This window comes from Mesoplodon densirostris, chromosome X (genome assembly GCF_025265405.1).
Source record: "Mesoplodon densirostris isolate mMesDen1 chromosome X, mMesDen1 primary haplotype, whole genome shotgun sequence".
Lineage (NCBI taxonomy): Eukaryota > Metazoa > Chordata > Mammalia > Artiodactyla > Ziphiidae > Mesoplodon > Mesoplodon densirostris.
Window position 1 is genome coordinate 73,533,447 of NC_082681.1, and position 18,686 is coordinate 73,552,132.

Sequence of the window (18,686 nt, forward strand, 5' to 3'; positions counted from 1 at the left end):
AAAATATGCATTAAAGTTATGTAGAAAATATAAGGCTGCCTGTAAGTGCAGGAAGAAATAATGAGGAAAGATAGAACATACAATTAATTTGGATAGATTTATGCAAGCTTATATGTAAAACTTTAGCCAGATTAAATTTTTATTACATTAAAAGTCTGAGACCTTCTGCATTGAGTTACTTACATGTTTCCAGCATCATGGTAAACATCGAGGATACAAATGAATAAGGAAATCATTGTCTTATGTGATGGTTTTCAGCCTGACTACACATGCAGATAACTTGGATTTAAAAATATTCCTATGGCAGGGCTCCACCCCAAGCCAATTACAGCATAATTGGTGGTGGTGGGACCTGTGTATCCATATGTTTTAAGAGCATCTCTGATACGATTTTGATATATACCAGGTTTGGCAGTCATTGGTTTAATAAGAATTATTGACATTAATATTATAAGAAATTATAGTATCATGAGGGTTGTCTTGTATAACAGAGGTATTGTAAAGTGTGGCACTGAGAGGATTTCTTTAGCTTCTTGGGGGCTAGGGGTTATCACCAGAGAAGACTTCACAAAGATGAAGAGTCTCACCCAGCAGATCGAGTTCTAAATGGGGAGCAGGTAGATGTGTTGTGAAGATTTATAATACAAGCAGGGAAAAAAATTTAAAAGCCTCTGCAAATTGTTTAGCACATGGTGGAGGAGATGCAATTAATGTGGTATAGCTGGAGTATAGGAGGGAGTAGGGAAAGGAACAGCAGGAAATTAGGCTGGGCCAATAAGACAGAGACCAGATACTAGAGACCTTTGTAAGCCTGTGTTTCTCAAACTGAAGTACTTGGCAGTGGGCTCATGGGTATATCAGGCTATAGAGTAAACATGGTACATCTCTTTGGTGTGTTCATTTTACTTGAGAGTTGGCGGAGAGCATTCTTATATTAAGTAATTACATATATTGAGCAATTAAATGTGAAATTTTCCTGAGAATTTCGGCTAACAAGAAGTTTAAAGAAAGTTTTTTCTTCTTTGGGGCAGATTCTGAAGACTTTACTACCCAATTCCTGTTGGGCAGATTAACTCTTCTTTGCCACTAGGAATAAGAAAGCATTTTTGGAAGTGTCTGAGAAGTATAGTAGGCTCTATAGGATGGAGAGCCATTGAAAGGTTTATTTTTTTTTTAATTTTAAAAATTATTTTTATATCATAGCTATATTGAGACATAATTCACAAACCATACAGTTTACCAGTTTACAGTGTACAATTCGTTTTTAGTGTAGTCACAGAGGAGTGCCACCACTTTTTAAAAAACTTTTTATTTAAGGTATATATACAGAAAAGTGTGCATTTCATAAGTGGATAGCTTGAGGAACATGTATGGCACCTCAAGACACAGGACATTCGTTACCAGCACTCAAGAATCAAAACTTCAGCACAACCACTCATTTTTTCCATTGAAAGATTTCAACCAAGGTTGTAATATGTTCAGATTAGTTGCCTGTTATTCTGTGAGACTGAAGGCTTTGAATCCATTTGAAGGATATTGCCATAGTTGATGTCAAGTGTGGTTGTTCTGGTATATGTGTAATAGTGAGATTACCCAGTGGAGCTGTAATGTTGTACAAATAGAGGGCTAAGGAAAGAATCTTGGAATCCCGAATATTAAAGGGCTAAAGAGCAGCAGCTATCCATTAAAGAAGAGGAGGAAGGTACCCCCCCACCCACACATATACTTAATATTTCATGGATATTTTCATGTAAACAAATAAATAATAGTACCTCATTTTGTGAATGCTATTCTCATAAATTTCTTTGCAGCCTGAGTACAAGCCAGTCTTTCAGATTCTATAAAGGAACTGAGTGATTTAGCATGTTACATAACAACATGATTTCCTGTGCATCTTCAACAAAAGGAGAAATACTGATTTTGCCTCTGAGACTTAGCTCAGGAATATAGAGTCCTTTAGTGGGCTAAATACATTTGAAATGCTTTATTGAAACCCAAGTTTTCTGTGACCTGTGTTTCCATTGTCCTCTTCTGTGGGTAACTTATTATCCAGCTGTTTTTTTTTTTTTTGGTTCGTTTGTGTAGAAGGGAGTAAACTAAAATCCCATCATATTAACTTTTCTAATGTAGGTTATGATCATAGTGATTGATACTACATTTGGAGTTGCATGATTTTCCAAGTTTTGCAAACTCTGGTGTCCCTGTATTGTCTGGAAACTTAATGTTGGGCAATGGGGAGAAATGAAAAGCTAATAGCTGAATTATAATATTAAATCAAGTGTAGTATGTGGATTTCAATTTTCACCTAAATTCGAAAAAAGTTATAAAAGTTATTTTGGTGATAATTTCAAAAGTGTAGTTATTGATTGCCTTTATAGTAGATGATATTAAAATTGCTGTTATTTTTCTCATGCATTATAATGAATGGTACTAAGTTATGTAGGACAGTGTCCTTATGCTTAAGGGTTAACTGTCATGATATCAGCACTTAATTTCAAATGGTTCAGTGCAAAAAAGGGTGTGTATATGTTTAGGGAGAGATAAAGCAAATGTGCTAAACTTAACAGTAAGTGAATTTAGGAGAAGGGATACATTCAAAAATTCTTTAAAACTTTTGGTGGGTTTGAAAATTTTCAAAATAAAATGTTTGATGAAAAATGAATACTAGACTTAAAATTGTATTTAATTACAGGATAAGTTTGTGCGTGCATGTGGACACCTGTGTTCTCCCAAATTCCCAGTTGCTTAGCAGTTCTTTTTTACTATTGTTTTTTTTTATTCTGGTAAAATATACATAACATAAAATTTTAACCATTTTTAGGTTTTTGAAGTAATTCAGTGGCATTAATATATTCATGTTGTTGTGCAACCATTAACACTATCTGTCTCCAGAATTCTTTCATCATCCCAAGCTGAAACTCACTAAACAATAATTCCTCATTCCCCTCTTCTCCCATAGCAAGTCTTTATATTATTTATACTTGCCTATTTTTTTTTTAGATAGAATAGACCTTTGATTCTGAGGTCAGCTCATGATATTCTAAAAATATTTTATTTTGAAATAATTTTAGATTTATAGAAATGTCAGAAAAATAGTGTGGAGTTCCTATATACCCTTCACCCAGCTTCCCTAATTTAATACCTTATACTTATTACAGCACAATAATCAAAACCAGGAAATTAACATTGATGCAATACTATTAGTTCAACCAGGGTTTGACAGACTACACCTGTAGGCTGAATCTGACCTTCTGCCTTTTTTTTTATAAGTAAAGGTTTATTGGGGCACTGTTATACTTATTCAGTTACTGCTTTCATGTGTTTACAATGGCAGAGTTGAGTAGAGATGAGTGGTTGCAGCAGAGACCATATAGCCTACAAAGTTGAAAATACTTACCGTCAGACCTCTGACCTCTGATGTAAACTATAGATTTTATTTGGTTATCATTAGTTTTCCCACTGATGTTCTTTTACCACTTTGGAATCCATTCTAGGATCCCACATTGCATTCAGTTGTCTCCTTAATCTACTCCAATCTGTGACAGTTCCTTTGTCTTGTCTTTCATGACCTTGACGCTTTTGAAGTCTATTATCAGTTATTTTCTAGACTGTCCATCTATATGTATTTGTCTAGTGTTTTCTCATGGTTAGATTTAGGTTATTAGGCATTTTGACAACAGTACTACAAAAGTGATATTGAATCTTTCTCAGTGTATCGTACCAAGGGTGTATAATCACAATATGTCTTATTACTGGTAATGCTAACCTGATTTAAGTTGCTTAAGTTGGTGTCTGCTGGATTTTTCCACTGTAAAAAAAACTATTTTTCTGTTCATATTTAATATCTTGTGGGAAGATACTTTGAGACAATGCAAATATCCTGTTTCTCATCATACTCATGCCCACTAATTTTAGCATCTAACTGCCTGAGCAGTTTTTACTGTGATGTATGTTTAAGTGGTGATTTTCAGTTTCTTTCATTACTTCTAGGAAGAGTTGTTTCCCCCTGTTTATTTATTTATTGCATTGCTTATATTAATATGGACTTATAGATAGATATTTATTTTATTCTATGAGTTATAATCCATTTGTTCATTTTGTTGCTCAGATTGTTGCAGCTTTGCTTATTGGGAGCTTCTCAAGTTGGATCCTGTGTCCTTTGAATATATCCCCATCATTTTTTGAGCACTGCTTTACTTTCTGGCACCACAAGATAGTCCAGGCTCATCTTATATTTTCCCTGCCTGGCTTCCTCTGACCAGAAAGATATGGGTATTCTCCTGGGGTTTCAGATGCCTGTGTCCTAGTGGCAGTTTTGGTACAGAAAAATAAAATTTTGGAGAGAAAAAATAAAATTGGGGATTCACCTTATATTCTTGTGATATGCAGAGCTCTGCTCCTTTTCCCAGTGCTGTGGCTAGAAATGCAGTCCTCCCAGATTTTTGCTGTCAGCACCCTCTGCATAGTTTTGGAATTCAGCCAGCCTTCCTGTCAAAACCAGGAAAGAAAGGAGGAAAAAATAAAACACATGACATTCACATCCCTCCACAATTTTATGGGGATCATTATTCAGGTTTTGATTTCAGTCCCTAGTCTGCCTGCTCTTGTTTCCTTTTCACAGTTCTTAGGTTGTTATTTTATGTATTCTGTCTGTAGTTTTTAGTTGTCATATGGCAGAGGGTCTGTAATCACCCTTATTCCACCTTGGCCAGCCTACTTTGCTTGTTTTAAATAACCAGAATTCTTTTATTGACAGGCAATTTCTCATTTTGTCAATTCATATACAATTAATACATATATTATAATGTAGAATCATAATTTTATAACTATAGTTGGATTTCACTTGAATTTTTTATAAATACCATTTGTATCATTAACTGGTCTAATCTATATGACATAATATGTACTACAGATATTATTCTCATAATACTCTAAGTTTTAATGTGAAGTTATTGACAAATTGCATTTCTATTGGGAAGTATTTAATAACTTTTAATATATATTTTTATTCAAGTGAGCAGTGAAGATTCTGAAGATTCTGATTTTCAGGAATCAGGAGTTAGTGAAGAAGTTAGTGAATCTGAAGATGAACAACGGCCGAGAACACGGTAAATATATAGTATTTTCTAAAATTTTAGGAATTAATCTGAATAACCATGCTTCAAATTATTTGTAGAAAGTTTGTTGTTACTAATAAAGTAAGATATTTAACATTTTGATTTGAAACTAATTATTAAAATTATTAATTTAAAAATAGTATGTATAAACATACTATATATACTTGAATTGTATGTGCTAAATTAGGTGGACTTTCAGTGTGCAAAAACACTCTTAACTGTAACTTTTCGTTGTTGTGGTGAGAAGTTGTAGTAGGTAAGAGGCTCTGTAGACAAACTACTGCACTCTAACTCCTGGCTTTACTATTTCCTGTTTGTATGAATACTCTGTGCTTCAGTTTGCTGATCTGTAAAATGGGGGATTACATTATTATTTACCTTATTGATTATTGTGGGCATTAAATGAGATGGTGCATGTAAAGGACTTATAATAGTGCCTATTTGGTAATTAGTAAGTGCTCCATGAATGCTAATTATTGCTCTTTGTAGTACTACTAGTATTATAGTAATTAAGATGTGTTTGTGGGCTTCCCTGGTGGCGCAGTGGTTGGGAGTCCGCCTGCCGATGCAGGGGACGCGGGTTCGTGCCCCGGTCCGGGAGGATCCCACATGCCGCGGAGCGGCTGGGCCCATGAGCCATGGCCACTGAGCCTGTGCGTCCGGAGCCTGTGCTCCGCAACGGGAGAGGCCACAGTGGTGAGAGGCCCGCATACCGCAAAAAAAAAAAAAAAAAAAAAAAAAGATGTGTTTGTTCTCTCAATATACATAGCTACTGATCTAGATTACAAGTTATTTAAAATTATGCTTCCTTCTTAGCATAGTATTTTAGATAATAATAACTGTTCTAAGAAATTTTTTATTTCCTCCAGAATAATATGATACTTCTATCAACTTATCAATTTGTGTTTGTGTGAGTGTGTATATGTATATCTACATAGCTGTTTGCACTTGTAAATTTTAAAACATTTGAGGTTGTTTTAGATTAATACCAGGTTGTGCCTGGAGTATAGTAAAATACTGTACTTCAGGGAAATATAAAATAACAATAGGATACAATGAGAATTTTAAAGCACTGAGATGGAATTCACATAACACAAAATTCACTATTTTAAAGAGTAGAATACAGGGATTTTTAGAATATTCACAAAGTTGTGCATCTACTACCACTATCTAATTTCAGAACATTTCCATCATCACAGAAAGAAATCCTGTACCCCTTAGCTGTCATTTCCCATTTTTCCTGCTTCTTATCCCCTGGCAAAAACTAATCTATTTGTGTATGGATTTACTTATTCTGAACATTTCATATGAATAGATTCGTAAATATGTGTCTTTTTTATGAATGGATTTTCTCAGTTAGCATAATGGTTTCAGTGTTTATCCAGGGCTGTAGCTTGTTTCAGTACTTTATTCCTTTTTAAAAAAATACTTTATTGAAGTATAGTTGATTTACAATGTTGTGTTAATTTCTGCTATATAGCAAAGTAATTCAGTTATCCATATTTATATTCTTTTTTGTATTATTTTCCATTATGGTTTATCACAGGATATTGAATATAGTTCCCTGTGGAACTTGAATATAGTTCAAGTAGGACCTTGTTGTTTATCCATCCTATATATAATAGTTTGTGTCTGCTAATCGCAAACTCCCAGTCCTTCCCTCCTTCACCCCCTCACTCCCCCTTGGCAGCCACAAATCTGTTCTCTACGTCTGTGAGTCTGTTTCTGTTTCATAGATATGTTCATTTGTGTCCTATTCTAGATTCCACATATAAGGGATATCATATGGTATTTGTCTTTCTCTTTCTGACTTACTTTGCTTAGTATGGTAATCTCTAGGTCCATCCAAGTTGCTGCAAATGGCATTATTTCACTTTTTTGATGACTGAGTAATATTCCACTGTGTGTCTGTGTGTGTCTCTGTGTGTGTGTGTGTGTGTGTGTGTGTGTACACACACCACATCTTTATCCATTCATCTGTAGATGGACATTTTAGGTTGTTTCCATGTCTTGGCTATGGTAAAAAGTGCTGTTAGGAACATAGGGGTGCATGTATTGTTTCGAATTATAGTTTTGTCTGGGTATATGCCCAGGAATGGAATTGCTAGATCATATGGTAACGCTAATTTTAGTTTTTTGAGGACACTCCGTACTGTTTTCCATAGTGGCTGCACCAATTTACATTCCCACCAACAGTGTAAGAGGGTTCCCTTTTCTGCACACCCACTCCAGCATTTATTATTTGTGGACTTTTTAATGATGGCCATTCTGAATGGTGTGAGGTGGTACCTCATTGTAGTTTTGATTTGCATTTCTCTAATTAGCGATGATGAGCATCTTTTCATGTGCTTTCTGGACATCTGTATGTCTTCTTTGGAAAAATGTCTATTTAGATCTTCTGCCCATATTTTTGATTGGGATTTTTTGGTGTTTTTATTGAGCTGCATGAGCTATTTGTATATTTTGGAGTTTAATTCCTTGTCGGTCACATTGTTTGCAAATATTTTCTCTCATTCTGTGGGTTATCTTCTCCTTTTGTTTGTGGTTTCCTTCACTATGCAAAAGCTTTTAGGTTTACTTAGATCCCATTTGTTTATTTTGGTTTTATTTTCATTATTCTAGGAGGTGGATCTGAAAAGATATTGCTGCAAGTTATGTTGAAGAGTGTTCTGCCTATGTTTTTCTCTAAGTGTTTTATAGTATCTGATCTTACATTTAGGTATTTAATCCATTTTGAGTTTATTTTTGTGTACGGTGTTATAGAATGTTGTAATTTCATTATTTTACATGTAACTGTCCGGTTTTCCCAGCACCACTTATTGAAGAGATGGTCTTTTCTCCATTGTATATTTTTGCCTCCTTTGTTGTAGATTAATTGACCATAGGTGCATGGGTTTATTTCTGGGCTTTCTGTCCTGTTCAAATGATCAATATTTCTGTTTGTGTGCCAGTACCATGGTGTTTTGATTACTCTAGATTTGTAGTATAGTCTGACGTCAGAGAGCCTGATTCCTCCAGCTTCGTTTTTTTTTTTTTATCAGGATTGCTTTGGCTATTCAGGGTCTTTTGTGTCTCCATACAAGTTTAAAAAATTTTTTGTTCTAGTTCTGTGAAAAATGACATTGGTAATTTGATAGGGATTGACTTGAATCTGTAGATTGCCTTGGGTACTACAATCGTTTTGACAATATTGATTCTTCCAATCCAAGAACATGGTATATATTTCCATCTATTTTTGTCATTTTTGATTTCTTTTATCAGTGTCTCTTGTGATTTGATGACACTCTTTAGTGTTGTGTTTGGATTGCTTTTTTCTTTTTTTTGTGTGTATCTATTGTAGATTTTTGATTTGCAGTTACCATGAGGTTTTGATATAGCAGTCCATATATATACAAGATTGTTTTAAGTTGCTGGTCTCTTAATTTCCAGAGCATTTCCAATATCCTGCATTTGTACTCTTCTCATGATTGCTGATTTTGACATCATATTTGTGAGTGGTTGACTTCCTACCCTCACTGTATGTTTGCCTTTACCAGTGAGCTCTTCCATTCATAATTTTCTTGTTTCTAGTTGTGGTCTTTTCTGCCTAGAAAAGTTCCTTTAGCATTTGTTATAAAGGCGGGTTTTTTTGACATGTTTATTGGAGTATAATTGCTTTACAATGGTGTGTTAGTTTCTGCTTTATAACAAAGTGAATCAGTTATACATATACATATGTTCCCATATCTCTTACCTCTTGTATCTCCCTCCCTCCCACCCTCCCTATCCCACCCCTCCAGGTGGTCACAAAGCACCAAGGTGATCTCCTTGTGCTATGTGGCTTCTTCCCACTAGCTATCTACATTACGTTTGGTAGTGTATATATGTTCATGCCTCTCTCTTGCTTTGTCACAGCTTACCCTTCCCCCTCCCTATATCCTCAAGTCCATTCTCTAGTAGGTCTTTGTCTTTATCCCTGTCTTACCCCTAGGTTCTTCATGACATTTTTTTTTCTTAAATTCCATATATATGTGTTAGCATATGGTATTTGTCTTTCTCTTTCTGACTTACTTCACTCTGTATGACAGACTCTAGGTCTATCCACCTCATTACAAATAGCTCAATTTCGTTTCTTTTTATGGCTGAGTAATATTCCATTGTATATATGTGCCCCATCTTCTTTATCCATTCATCTGATGATGGACACTTAGGTTGTTTCCATCTCCAGGCTATTGTAAATCGAGCTGCATTGAACATTTTGGTACATGACTCTCTTTGAATTATGGTTTTCTCAGGGTATATGCCCAGTAGTGGGATTGCTGGGTCATATGGTAGTTCTATTTTTAGTTTTTGAAGGAACCTCCATACTGTTCTCCATAGTGGCTGTACCAATTCACATTTCCATAAAGGTGGGTTTTGTTGTATTGAATTCCCTTAACTTTTGCTTGTGTGTAAAGCTTTTGATTTCTCTGTTGAATCTGAATGAGAGCCTTGCTGGGTAAAGTATTCTTGGTTGTAGGTTTTACCCTTTCATTACTTTAAATATATCATGCCACTCCCTTCTGACCTGCAGCATTACTGCTGAAAAATCAGCTGATAACATTATGGGGATTCCCTTGTGTGTTTTTTGTTGCTCTTCCCTTGTTGCCTTTAATATTTTCTCTTTGTCTTTAATTTTTGTCAATTTGATTAATATGTGTCTCAGCATGTTCCTCCTTGGGTTTATCCTGTGTTGGACTCTCTGCACTTCCTGGACTTGAGTGTTTCCTTTCCCACATTAGGGGAATTTTCAGCTCTTATCTCTTCAAATATTTTCTCAGGCCCTTTCTCTCTCTTCTCCTTCTGGGCCCCCTATAATTTGAAAGTTGGTGCATTTAATGTTTTCCCTGAGGTCTCTGAGACTGTCCTCCTTTCTTTTCACTCTTTTTTCTTCATTTTGTTCTGTAGCAGTGATTTACAGGAAGCTGTCTTCCAGCTTACTTATTCATTCTTCTGCCTTATGTATTCTGCTATTTTTAAAAATTTATTTATTTATTTATTTATTTTTGGCTGTGTTGGGTCTTCGTTGCTGCATGCGGGCTTTCTCTAGTTGCAGTGAATGGGGGCTACTCTTTGTTGTGGTTCTTGGCCTTCTTATTGCAGTGACTTCTCTCATTGCGGAGCACGGGCTCTAGGTGTGTGGGCTTCAGTAGTTGCAGCGTGTGGGCTCAGTAGCTGTGGCTCGCGGGCTCTAGAGTGTAGGCTCAGTAGTTGTGGCACATGGGCTTAGTTGCTCCGTGGCATGTGGGATCTTCCCAGACCAGGGCTTGAACCCGTGTCCCCTGCATTGGCAGGCGGATTCTTAACCATTGCACCACCAGGGAAGTCCTTATTCTGCTATTGATTACTTCTAGTGTATTTTTCATTTCACTTATTGTGTTGTTCATCTCTGTTTGCTCGGTCTTTAAATCTCCTAGCTTTTTGTTAAACTTATTTCTTGTATCTTCTCAGTCTGTGCCTCCATTCTTTTTCTGAGATCTTGGATCATCCTTACTATCATTAACTCTGAATTATTTTTCAGGCAGATTGCCTATCTCCACTTCACTTAGTTGTTCTTCTGGGGTTTTTTCTTGTTCCTTCATCTGGAACATGTTTCTGTGCCATCTCATTTTGTCTATCTGTGTTTGTGTTCTCTGTTCAGTAGACTGCAAGATTGTAGTTTGTCTTGCTTCTGGTGTCTGCTCTTTGGTGGGTGAGGTTGATCCAGGGACTTGTGCAGGCTTCCTGTTGGAAGGGACTGGTGCCTGCCCACTGGTGGGTGGAGCTGGGTCTTGTCCCTCTGATGGGCAGGGCCATGTCAAGTGGTGTGTTTAGCTGTGGGCTCAGCGGGACTTTAGGCAGCCTATCTGCTGATGGGTGGGGCTGTGTTCCCACTCTGTTGTTTGTTTGGCCTGAGGCATCCTAGCCCTGGAGCCTGCAGGCTGTTGGGTGGGGCCAGGTCTTGTTGCCAAAACAGTGACCTCTGGGAGAGATCTTGCTGATGAATATTCCTTGGGGCCTCCACCACCAGTGTCCTTGCCCCCCACAGTGAGCCATAGCTGACCTCCACCTCCCCAGGCGACCCTCCAAGACCCACAGGTTCATCTGATCCAGTCTCCTATGGAGTCACTGCTTTGCCCTGTGGCCCAGTGCACATGAAACCTTGTGCGTGCCCTGCAAGAGTGAAGTCTCTGTTTCCCCCAGTCCAGTGGAGCTCCTGCTCTCATGCCCCGCTGGCCTTCAAAGCCAAATGCTCTGGGGTCTTCTCCTACTGATGTCAGATCCCCAGGCTGGTGAGCTTGATGTGGAGCTCAGAAACTCCTGTCAGAGAACCTCTGTGATATAATTATTTTCCTGTTTGCCAGTTGCCCTCCCAGCCAGTATGGGATTTGATTGTGTGGCGAAAGCACCCCTCCTCTCTCTCAGTTGTGGCTTCTTTGTCTTTGGATGTAGAACATCTTTTTTGGTAGTTTCCAGTTTTTCTTGATGGTTGTTCAGCAGTTAGCTGTGATTTTGATGTTTCTGTGAGAGGAGGTGAGCTCAAGTCCTTCTACTCTGCCATCTTGTCTCTTCCCTCCTACCTAAATCCTAGAGTAAATTTCTAAAAGTGACATTGTTGGGTTAAAGTTTTGCAATTTTAGGACTTTTCATATGTATTTTCACACTGTCTTATAGAAGTCAATTTTTTTCTTCCCCCAGCAGAATATGTAAATAGCCATTTCCTCACTCTTTCAACAATAAAACAGTGAGCAGTCTATTAACTACAACGTATATCTTAGGGGAACTACAATCCATTTTGAGTTAATTTTTCTATATGGTGTAAGATAGGGGTCCAGATTCATCCTTTCGCATGTAGATATCCAGTTGTCTGAGCACCGTTTGTGAAAAGACTGTTTTCCATATTGCATTGTCTTGACCCCCTTGTGGAAAATCAACTGGCCATAAACCTAAAGTTTTATTTCTGGACTCTCATTTCTCTTCCATCGATCTGCATGTCTATCCTTTATGCCAGGAACATACTGTCTTTATTAATGTAACTTTGTATACCAGTTCCTAAGCGCAAAAATACATTTCTCACCACAAATTGTTGTTACTGTTTTTGTTTTAATTTGTGTGAGCTGATATGAAGAAAATCATATCTAAGTTTTGTAATCTATTTTTTTTTTAATTTAAAGAGATGGTGAATATTTTTCATGTGTATATTGGCCATTTATATTTCTAAAGGCCCTCCATCCATCTTATTACTCATATGCTAAACCTTCCCCTTGAATAACTTAAAATGTCGATTGGATATCTGTTTGATTTTTTTAATCTTTATTTTTTTGATCACTGGATTTCAAATTAAGGGTTCTCCTTTTTGAACCTAGTGAAGTTTTTTTTTGGCTCTTTGTTTTTTCCTTTATCTTTTTTAGGAATGTACACACAGGTAAAGCAGTTCTAAAATAGTTCATAATTTACTTAAGGAAATTCATCGTGAAGTATTTTATTTTGTATTTTAAATATTCTTTAGGTCTGCAAAGAAAGCAGAGTTGGAAGAAAATCAGCGAAGTTATAAACAGAAAAAGAAAAGGCGACGCATCAAGGTTCAAGAAGATTCATCCAGTGAAAACAAGGTAGTAAATAATGAGATTTACTGTGTGCGCTTGGAATTATAACTGGTACAGTAGACCATAGTAAATATGTTATTACATCTTCTGCATTCCATTCATTAGTTAAATTCTACTCATTTATTTACATTTTAAATTTTGTGGAAGAATTGACTTACTGAATGTATAAATATGCAGAAGTATTAACTTTGATATATTACCAATTTTTTTCTTTTCCTTAACTGAATCTAATGGAAGTTTTAAGCTGTTCTAATTCATTATTTACATTCTTAGGGCTATAGACTTGATGTGAAGTATTCTGTCTGAAGACATAAAACATAATGACTCATATGTGATTAAATTTCTTTTACCAGTGAAGTCAGTCAATTTAAGTTTCTTGTATAATATATAAGCAGAATTATTTGGAGTACAAGTTCTCTGTAATGTTTTGTCAATCCTATTCTCTTTTGGGGGGAGTTCATTTTTTTAATGAACCTTTTAACCATTTCTAACATGCAATTCAGTGGCCTTAATTACATTCATAATTGGGAACTCTGTACCCCTTAAATGGTAACTCCTATTCCCACCTATCTGCAGCCCCTCATAACATCTAATTCTAATTTCTGTGTCTATGAATTTGCCTGTTTTAGGTATCTCATACAAATGGAATCACACAGTATTTGTCCTTTTCTGTCTGGCTTCTTTCATTGACATAATGTTTCCACAGTTCATCCACGTTGTAGCATGTGTCAGAATTTCCTTTCTTTTTAAGGCTGGATAGTATTCCATTGTATGTGTATATCACTTTGTGTTTATCCATTCATCTGTTGATGGATGTTTGGGTTGTTTCTACCTTTGGCTATTTTGAATATGCTGCTGTGAATGCGGTCGAGTCCCTGCTTTTAATTGTTTCGGTTATAATCTGAGAAGTGGAATTGCTGGATCATATGGTAATTTTGTGTTTAACTTTTTGAGGAACTGCCACACTGTTTTCCCAATGCACCAGCCTTCCAGTTTTTCTACATCCTCACCAACACTTTTTATTTTCTGTTTTTTTTAATAGCCATCCTAATGGGTGTGAGTTAGTATCTCATTTGTGGTTTTGATTTAAATTTCCCTAATGACAAGTGATGTTGAATATCTTTTTATGTGCTCATTGGACATTTCTATGTCTCCTTTGGAGAAATGTCTGTTCAGTCCTTTGTCCCCTTTTTAGGGTTGTTTTTTAATACTCTTCTATATTACAAAGTATAATTCTGAAGCTTTTCAGTACATTTCTTCCACCTTTTCTTGGTATGTTAATTGGAATATCAAGTGGACAAATTAGAAAACTTTATAGTATTAACCTTTGATCATTTAAATTCCATAGAGTAATTCTGAAGAAGATGATAAAGAAGAAGATGAAGACGACGAAGAAGAAGATGAAAATGATGATTCCAAGTCTCCTGGAAAAGGCAGAAAGAAAATTCGAAAGATTCTTAAAGATGATAAACTAAGAACAGAAACACAAAATGCTCTTAAGGAAGAGGAAGAGAGGCGAAAGCGTATTGCTGAGCGGGAACGTGAGCGAGAGAAATTGAGAGAGGTAAACCAATTTTTATTTATGATTTTTTTTAAAATATGACCTTCATAGATTCATAGATATACTTCAGTATTTCAAGAATAGGATGTTGTAATCAACCACAGATTTTTAGTTACAGTTACTTTTTCCTATTAGCAATATTTTATGCAACTTATAAATCTTCATTAGGTTATATGAATTAGGTACAGGAAAGAGTTGAGATTCTTGATCACCAGAGTGATTGTGTTTTATTTGGAGTAGAAAAATGTTAAGAGGTTATTGCTTAAATCCATAAAACATTTCAATTTTTTGAATAAACTTTTTCTTGTAAAAAATTTTAAGCACAGGTACAGGCAGAAGGAATAGTATTATAAATCTCCATGTATCCATTACCCAGCTCCAACAGTTACTAGCACATGGTCAGTTTTGTTTAATCTATTCTTTTGCCTTCAGATTATTTTGGAGAAGTCTCGGAAATCATATCATTTTGCTTATATATAGTTCAGAATATATTGTTGAAAGATAAGGACATTTTAAACATTACCACAGTGCCATTATTACACTTAAACTTTAACAATAATTCCATAATATCATCAAATATCCAGTTAAAATTCAAAATAATTTCATTTTCCTCACAAACATAATAGTGGTTTTGAAAATAGTTGGTGTGAATCAGGATCCTAAGAAAGTCTCACTACATACTGTGTTGAATTTGGATACTTATTTTTATGTTTATCCTTAAGCTAATACCACACTGTCTTGATTACTGTAACCTTATAGTAAGTCTTGAAATCAGATACTGTAACTTCTACAATTTTGTCCTACTTTTTTATTTATTTTTTAAAACTTTTATTTATGTATTTATTTATGGCTGCGTTGGGTCTTCATTGCTGCGCGTGGGCTTTCTCTAGTTGCGGTGAACGGGGGCTACTCTTCGTTGCAGTGTGCGGGCTTCTCATTGTGGTGGCTTCTCTCATTGCGGAGCAGGGGCTCTAGGCGTGCGGGCTTCAGTAGTTGTGGCACATGGGCTCAGTAGTCGTGGCACATGGGCTCAGTAGTCGTGGCTCACGGGCTCTGGAGCACAGGCTCAGTAGTTGTGGTGCATGGGCTTAGTTGCTCTGCAGCATGTGGGATCTTCCCGGACCAGGGCTCGAACCCGTGTCCCCTGCCTTGGCAGGCGGATTCTTAACCACTGCTCCACCAGGGAAGCCCTCTTCTACTTTTTTAGAGTTGTTTTGGCTCTACTCAATTATTTGCATATTGTTTAGTATCCTATTGTCAATTTTTAACAAGAATCTTCCTGGAACTTTTATTGGGATTGTGTTGGATATTTAGATTAGTGACATCTTAACAGTATTTTGTTTACTGTTGCATAAATATAGTATATTTCTCCATTTATTTAGTGCTCCTTTTATTTCTCTTAGCAATGTTTTATGCTTTTCATTATACAAACCTAGCACATATTTTGCTAAATTTATCCCTAAGTAATTTATATTTTCTGATGTCATGGTAAATGAAATTTCAAGTGATTTAAAGACCTTGTGTTCTGTGACCTTGCCAAATTCTCTTACGAGTTCAGGTAGCTTTTTTTGTAGGTTCCTGAGGATTTTCTACATATTCAGTCATGTTGTCTATACACAGAAACCATTTTATTAATTTCTTTCAAATTTATTGTTCATTTCTGTTTTTAAATTATAAAAGGATAGTTAATTTTTTCAAATGCTTTTCTTTTTATAAATTTCTTTCTTTCTTTTTTTTTGGCTGTGTTGGGTCTTCGTTGCTGTGCGCAGGCTTTCTCTAGTTGCAGCGAGCAGGGGCTACTCTTCGTTGCTGTGTGCGGGCTTCTCATTGTGGTGGCTTCTCTTGTTGCAGAGCGGGGTCTAGGGCACGCAGGCTCAGTAGTTGTGGCTCACAGGCCCTAGAGCGCAGGCTGAGTAATTGTGGCCCGTGGGCTTAGTTGCTCTGTAGCATGTGGGATCTTCCCAGACCAGGGCTTAACCTGTGTCCCCTGCATTGGCAGGTGGATTCATAACCACTGTACCACCAGGGAAGCTGTCAAATGCTTTTTAATGTATATGGTGATCTAGGAAATTAGTCTTGCATTGCTAGAATAAGCCTTGCTTGGTCATGGTATATTACTCTTTTTATATATTGTTGTATTTCTTTTGCTATATTGTTTCAACAGGAGTTTTACCTCACTGTTAAGGAGACATGTTGGTTTGTAAATTCCTTTTCTTGTAATATCTTTCTGTTTTTGCTATCACAGTAATACTGTTCTCATGTAAAATGAGTAGGGAAGTGCTCTATCTCTTCTGTTTTTAGTTTTTTGTTTTTTTTGCGGTACACGGGCCTCTTACTGTTGTGGCCTCTCCCGTTGCGGAGCACAGGCTCCGGACGCGCAGGCTCAGCAGCCATGGCTCACGGGCCTAGCCACTCCGTGGCATGTGGGATCTTCCTGGACCAGGGCACGAACCCGTGTCCCCTGCATCAGCAGGCAGACTCTCAACCACTGCACCACCAGGGAAGCCCTCCTCTGTCTTCTTAAAAGAATGTTTGTAAGATAGATATTATTTCATTCTTAAATGTTTGATAGAATTCTCCAGTGAAGCTATTGGTCTGATGTTTTCTGAGTTTTTAGAAAATTTTAAACAGATTCAGTTACTTTAATAAATGTAGGGCTATTTAGACTTATCTGTTTCTCCTTAGGTCTGTTTTGGTAAATTTTGTCTTTAAGGAATTTCTCCATTTCATTTATGTAGTCTAATTTATTGATGTAAATTTGTTCACAGTATTCCCGTATTTTTTGTTTTTGTAGGCACTGTCATGATATCTCATCTTTCATTTGTGTTATTGATAATTTGTCTTTTTTTTTCTTGATTAGTCTCTCTAGAGGTTTAGCAATTTTACTATCTTTTCAAAAATACCAGCTTTGGATTTAATTTCCTCTATTGTTTTCAACTTTTTCTAATTCATTGGTTTCACCTTTTTCTAATTCATTGGTTTCCATTCTACTTTTATGTTATCACTCTTTCTTCAGGTTTAATTTGCTTTTTTACCAGCTACTTAAGGTGAATTTTGGATCTTGCTCCTTTTTTAATATATACATTTAAAGGTATAAAGTTCCCCACTCTGCATACTGTTTTAAATGCTGCAGTGTATGAATTTTGATGTTTTGTGTTTTCCTTTTACTCTGTTCAGATCATTTCTATATTTCTTATGACCCAGAAAATGATGTATCTTTTTGAACGTTCCATGTATATATTCTGCCGTTGTGGGGTGAAATATTCTATAAATTTCAATTAGGTTATAATGGTTTATTACATTCAGGTCCTGTATATCCTTTTGTTTTTTTTTTAAGTTAACACTTAAAAAAATGTTTATTTAGGCTGCGCCAGGTCTCAGTTGTGGCATGTGGGATCTTTTTTTTTTTTTTTTTTAGTTGCAGCATATGGAGTCTTAGTTGCAACACGCGGACTCTTAATTTGCAGCATGTGGACTTCTTAGTTACGGTATGCAGAGTCTTAGTTGCAGCAGGCGAACTCTTAGTTGTGGCATGCATGTGGGATCTATTTCCCCGACCAGGGCTCGAACCCGGGCCCGCTGCATTGGGAGCGTGGAGTCTTATCCACTGGACCACCAGGGAAGTCCCAGGTCCTGTTTATCCTTAATGATATTTTGTCTCATATTGAGAGAGCAGTGTTGAGGTCTCTAGCTATAATTGTCGATTTGTCATTTTCTCATTGCACTTCTCTCAGTTTTTTGCTTATAGTTTGTTATTAGGTACATGTACATGTAAGATTGTTATGCCTTTCTTGTGAATTGACCCATTATCAATGAGTAATGTCCCCTTTTACCTCTGGTGATTTTTCACCATCTGAAATCTACTCTATGTGATGATAGTATAGTCACACCATCTTTCTTTTCAAGCATTTTACTATGAAAAGTTCCAACGTACTGCAAGGTTTACAGAATTTCACAGTGATTTCCCATAAACTCAGGTCCTAGATTTTCTGTTAACATTTTACTATACTTGGTTTGTTACATTCCTATTTATCTACTAATTTCTCTATCCATCATTATATTTTTTATGCATTTCAATGTCAATTGCAGACATCATTTCACTTAACCTTAATGCTTTAGCTTGCATGTCATTAGCTAGAATTCATATTTATTTAAAATTTTTCTTTTTATGTAAAATTTATTTTGAGTGAAATATACCAATCTTAAGTGTACATTTGCTTTTGACATACCATGGAATTCACCCATCTACTGTATGTATTTTTGTGGTTTTCTTCAGCTTGCCTTTTTTCCTTTTACTTAATGTTTCGAGAGTGTTCTGTCCTCCCTAGGTTGTGTCTGCTCTTAACTGTGAAACAGCTTATCTGTTGAATGGATGTACCACTGTCAATCCTCCCATCCCCAAGT

The 18,686-nt window shown here is 36.3% G+C and overlaps 1 protein-coding gene across 6 annotated transcripts in view; it reads left to right on the forward strand.

The window, feature by feature from the left end:
• ATRX (ATRX chromatin remodeler) overlaps positions 1–18,686 on the forward strand; it is a 236,528-nt gene that overhangs the window by 104,346 nt on the left and 113,496 nt on the right. For all 6 annotated transcript variants that reach the window (XM_060088120.1, XM_060088116.1, XM_060088118.1 and 3 more), the window contains 3 exons: positions 5,015–5,108; positions 12,625–12,727; positions 14,070–14,285. In XM_060088120.1, coding sequence (XP_059944103.1) covers positions 5,015–5,108; positions 12,625–12,727; positions 14,070–14,285 — 413 coding nt within the window. The remainder of the gene's footprint in view (positions 1–5,014; positions 5,109–12,624; positions 12,728–14,069; positions 14,286–18,686) is intronic.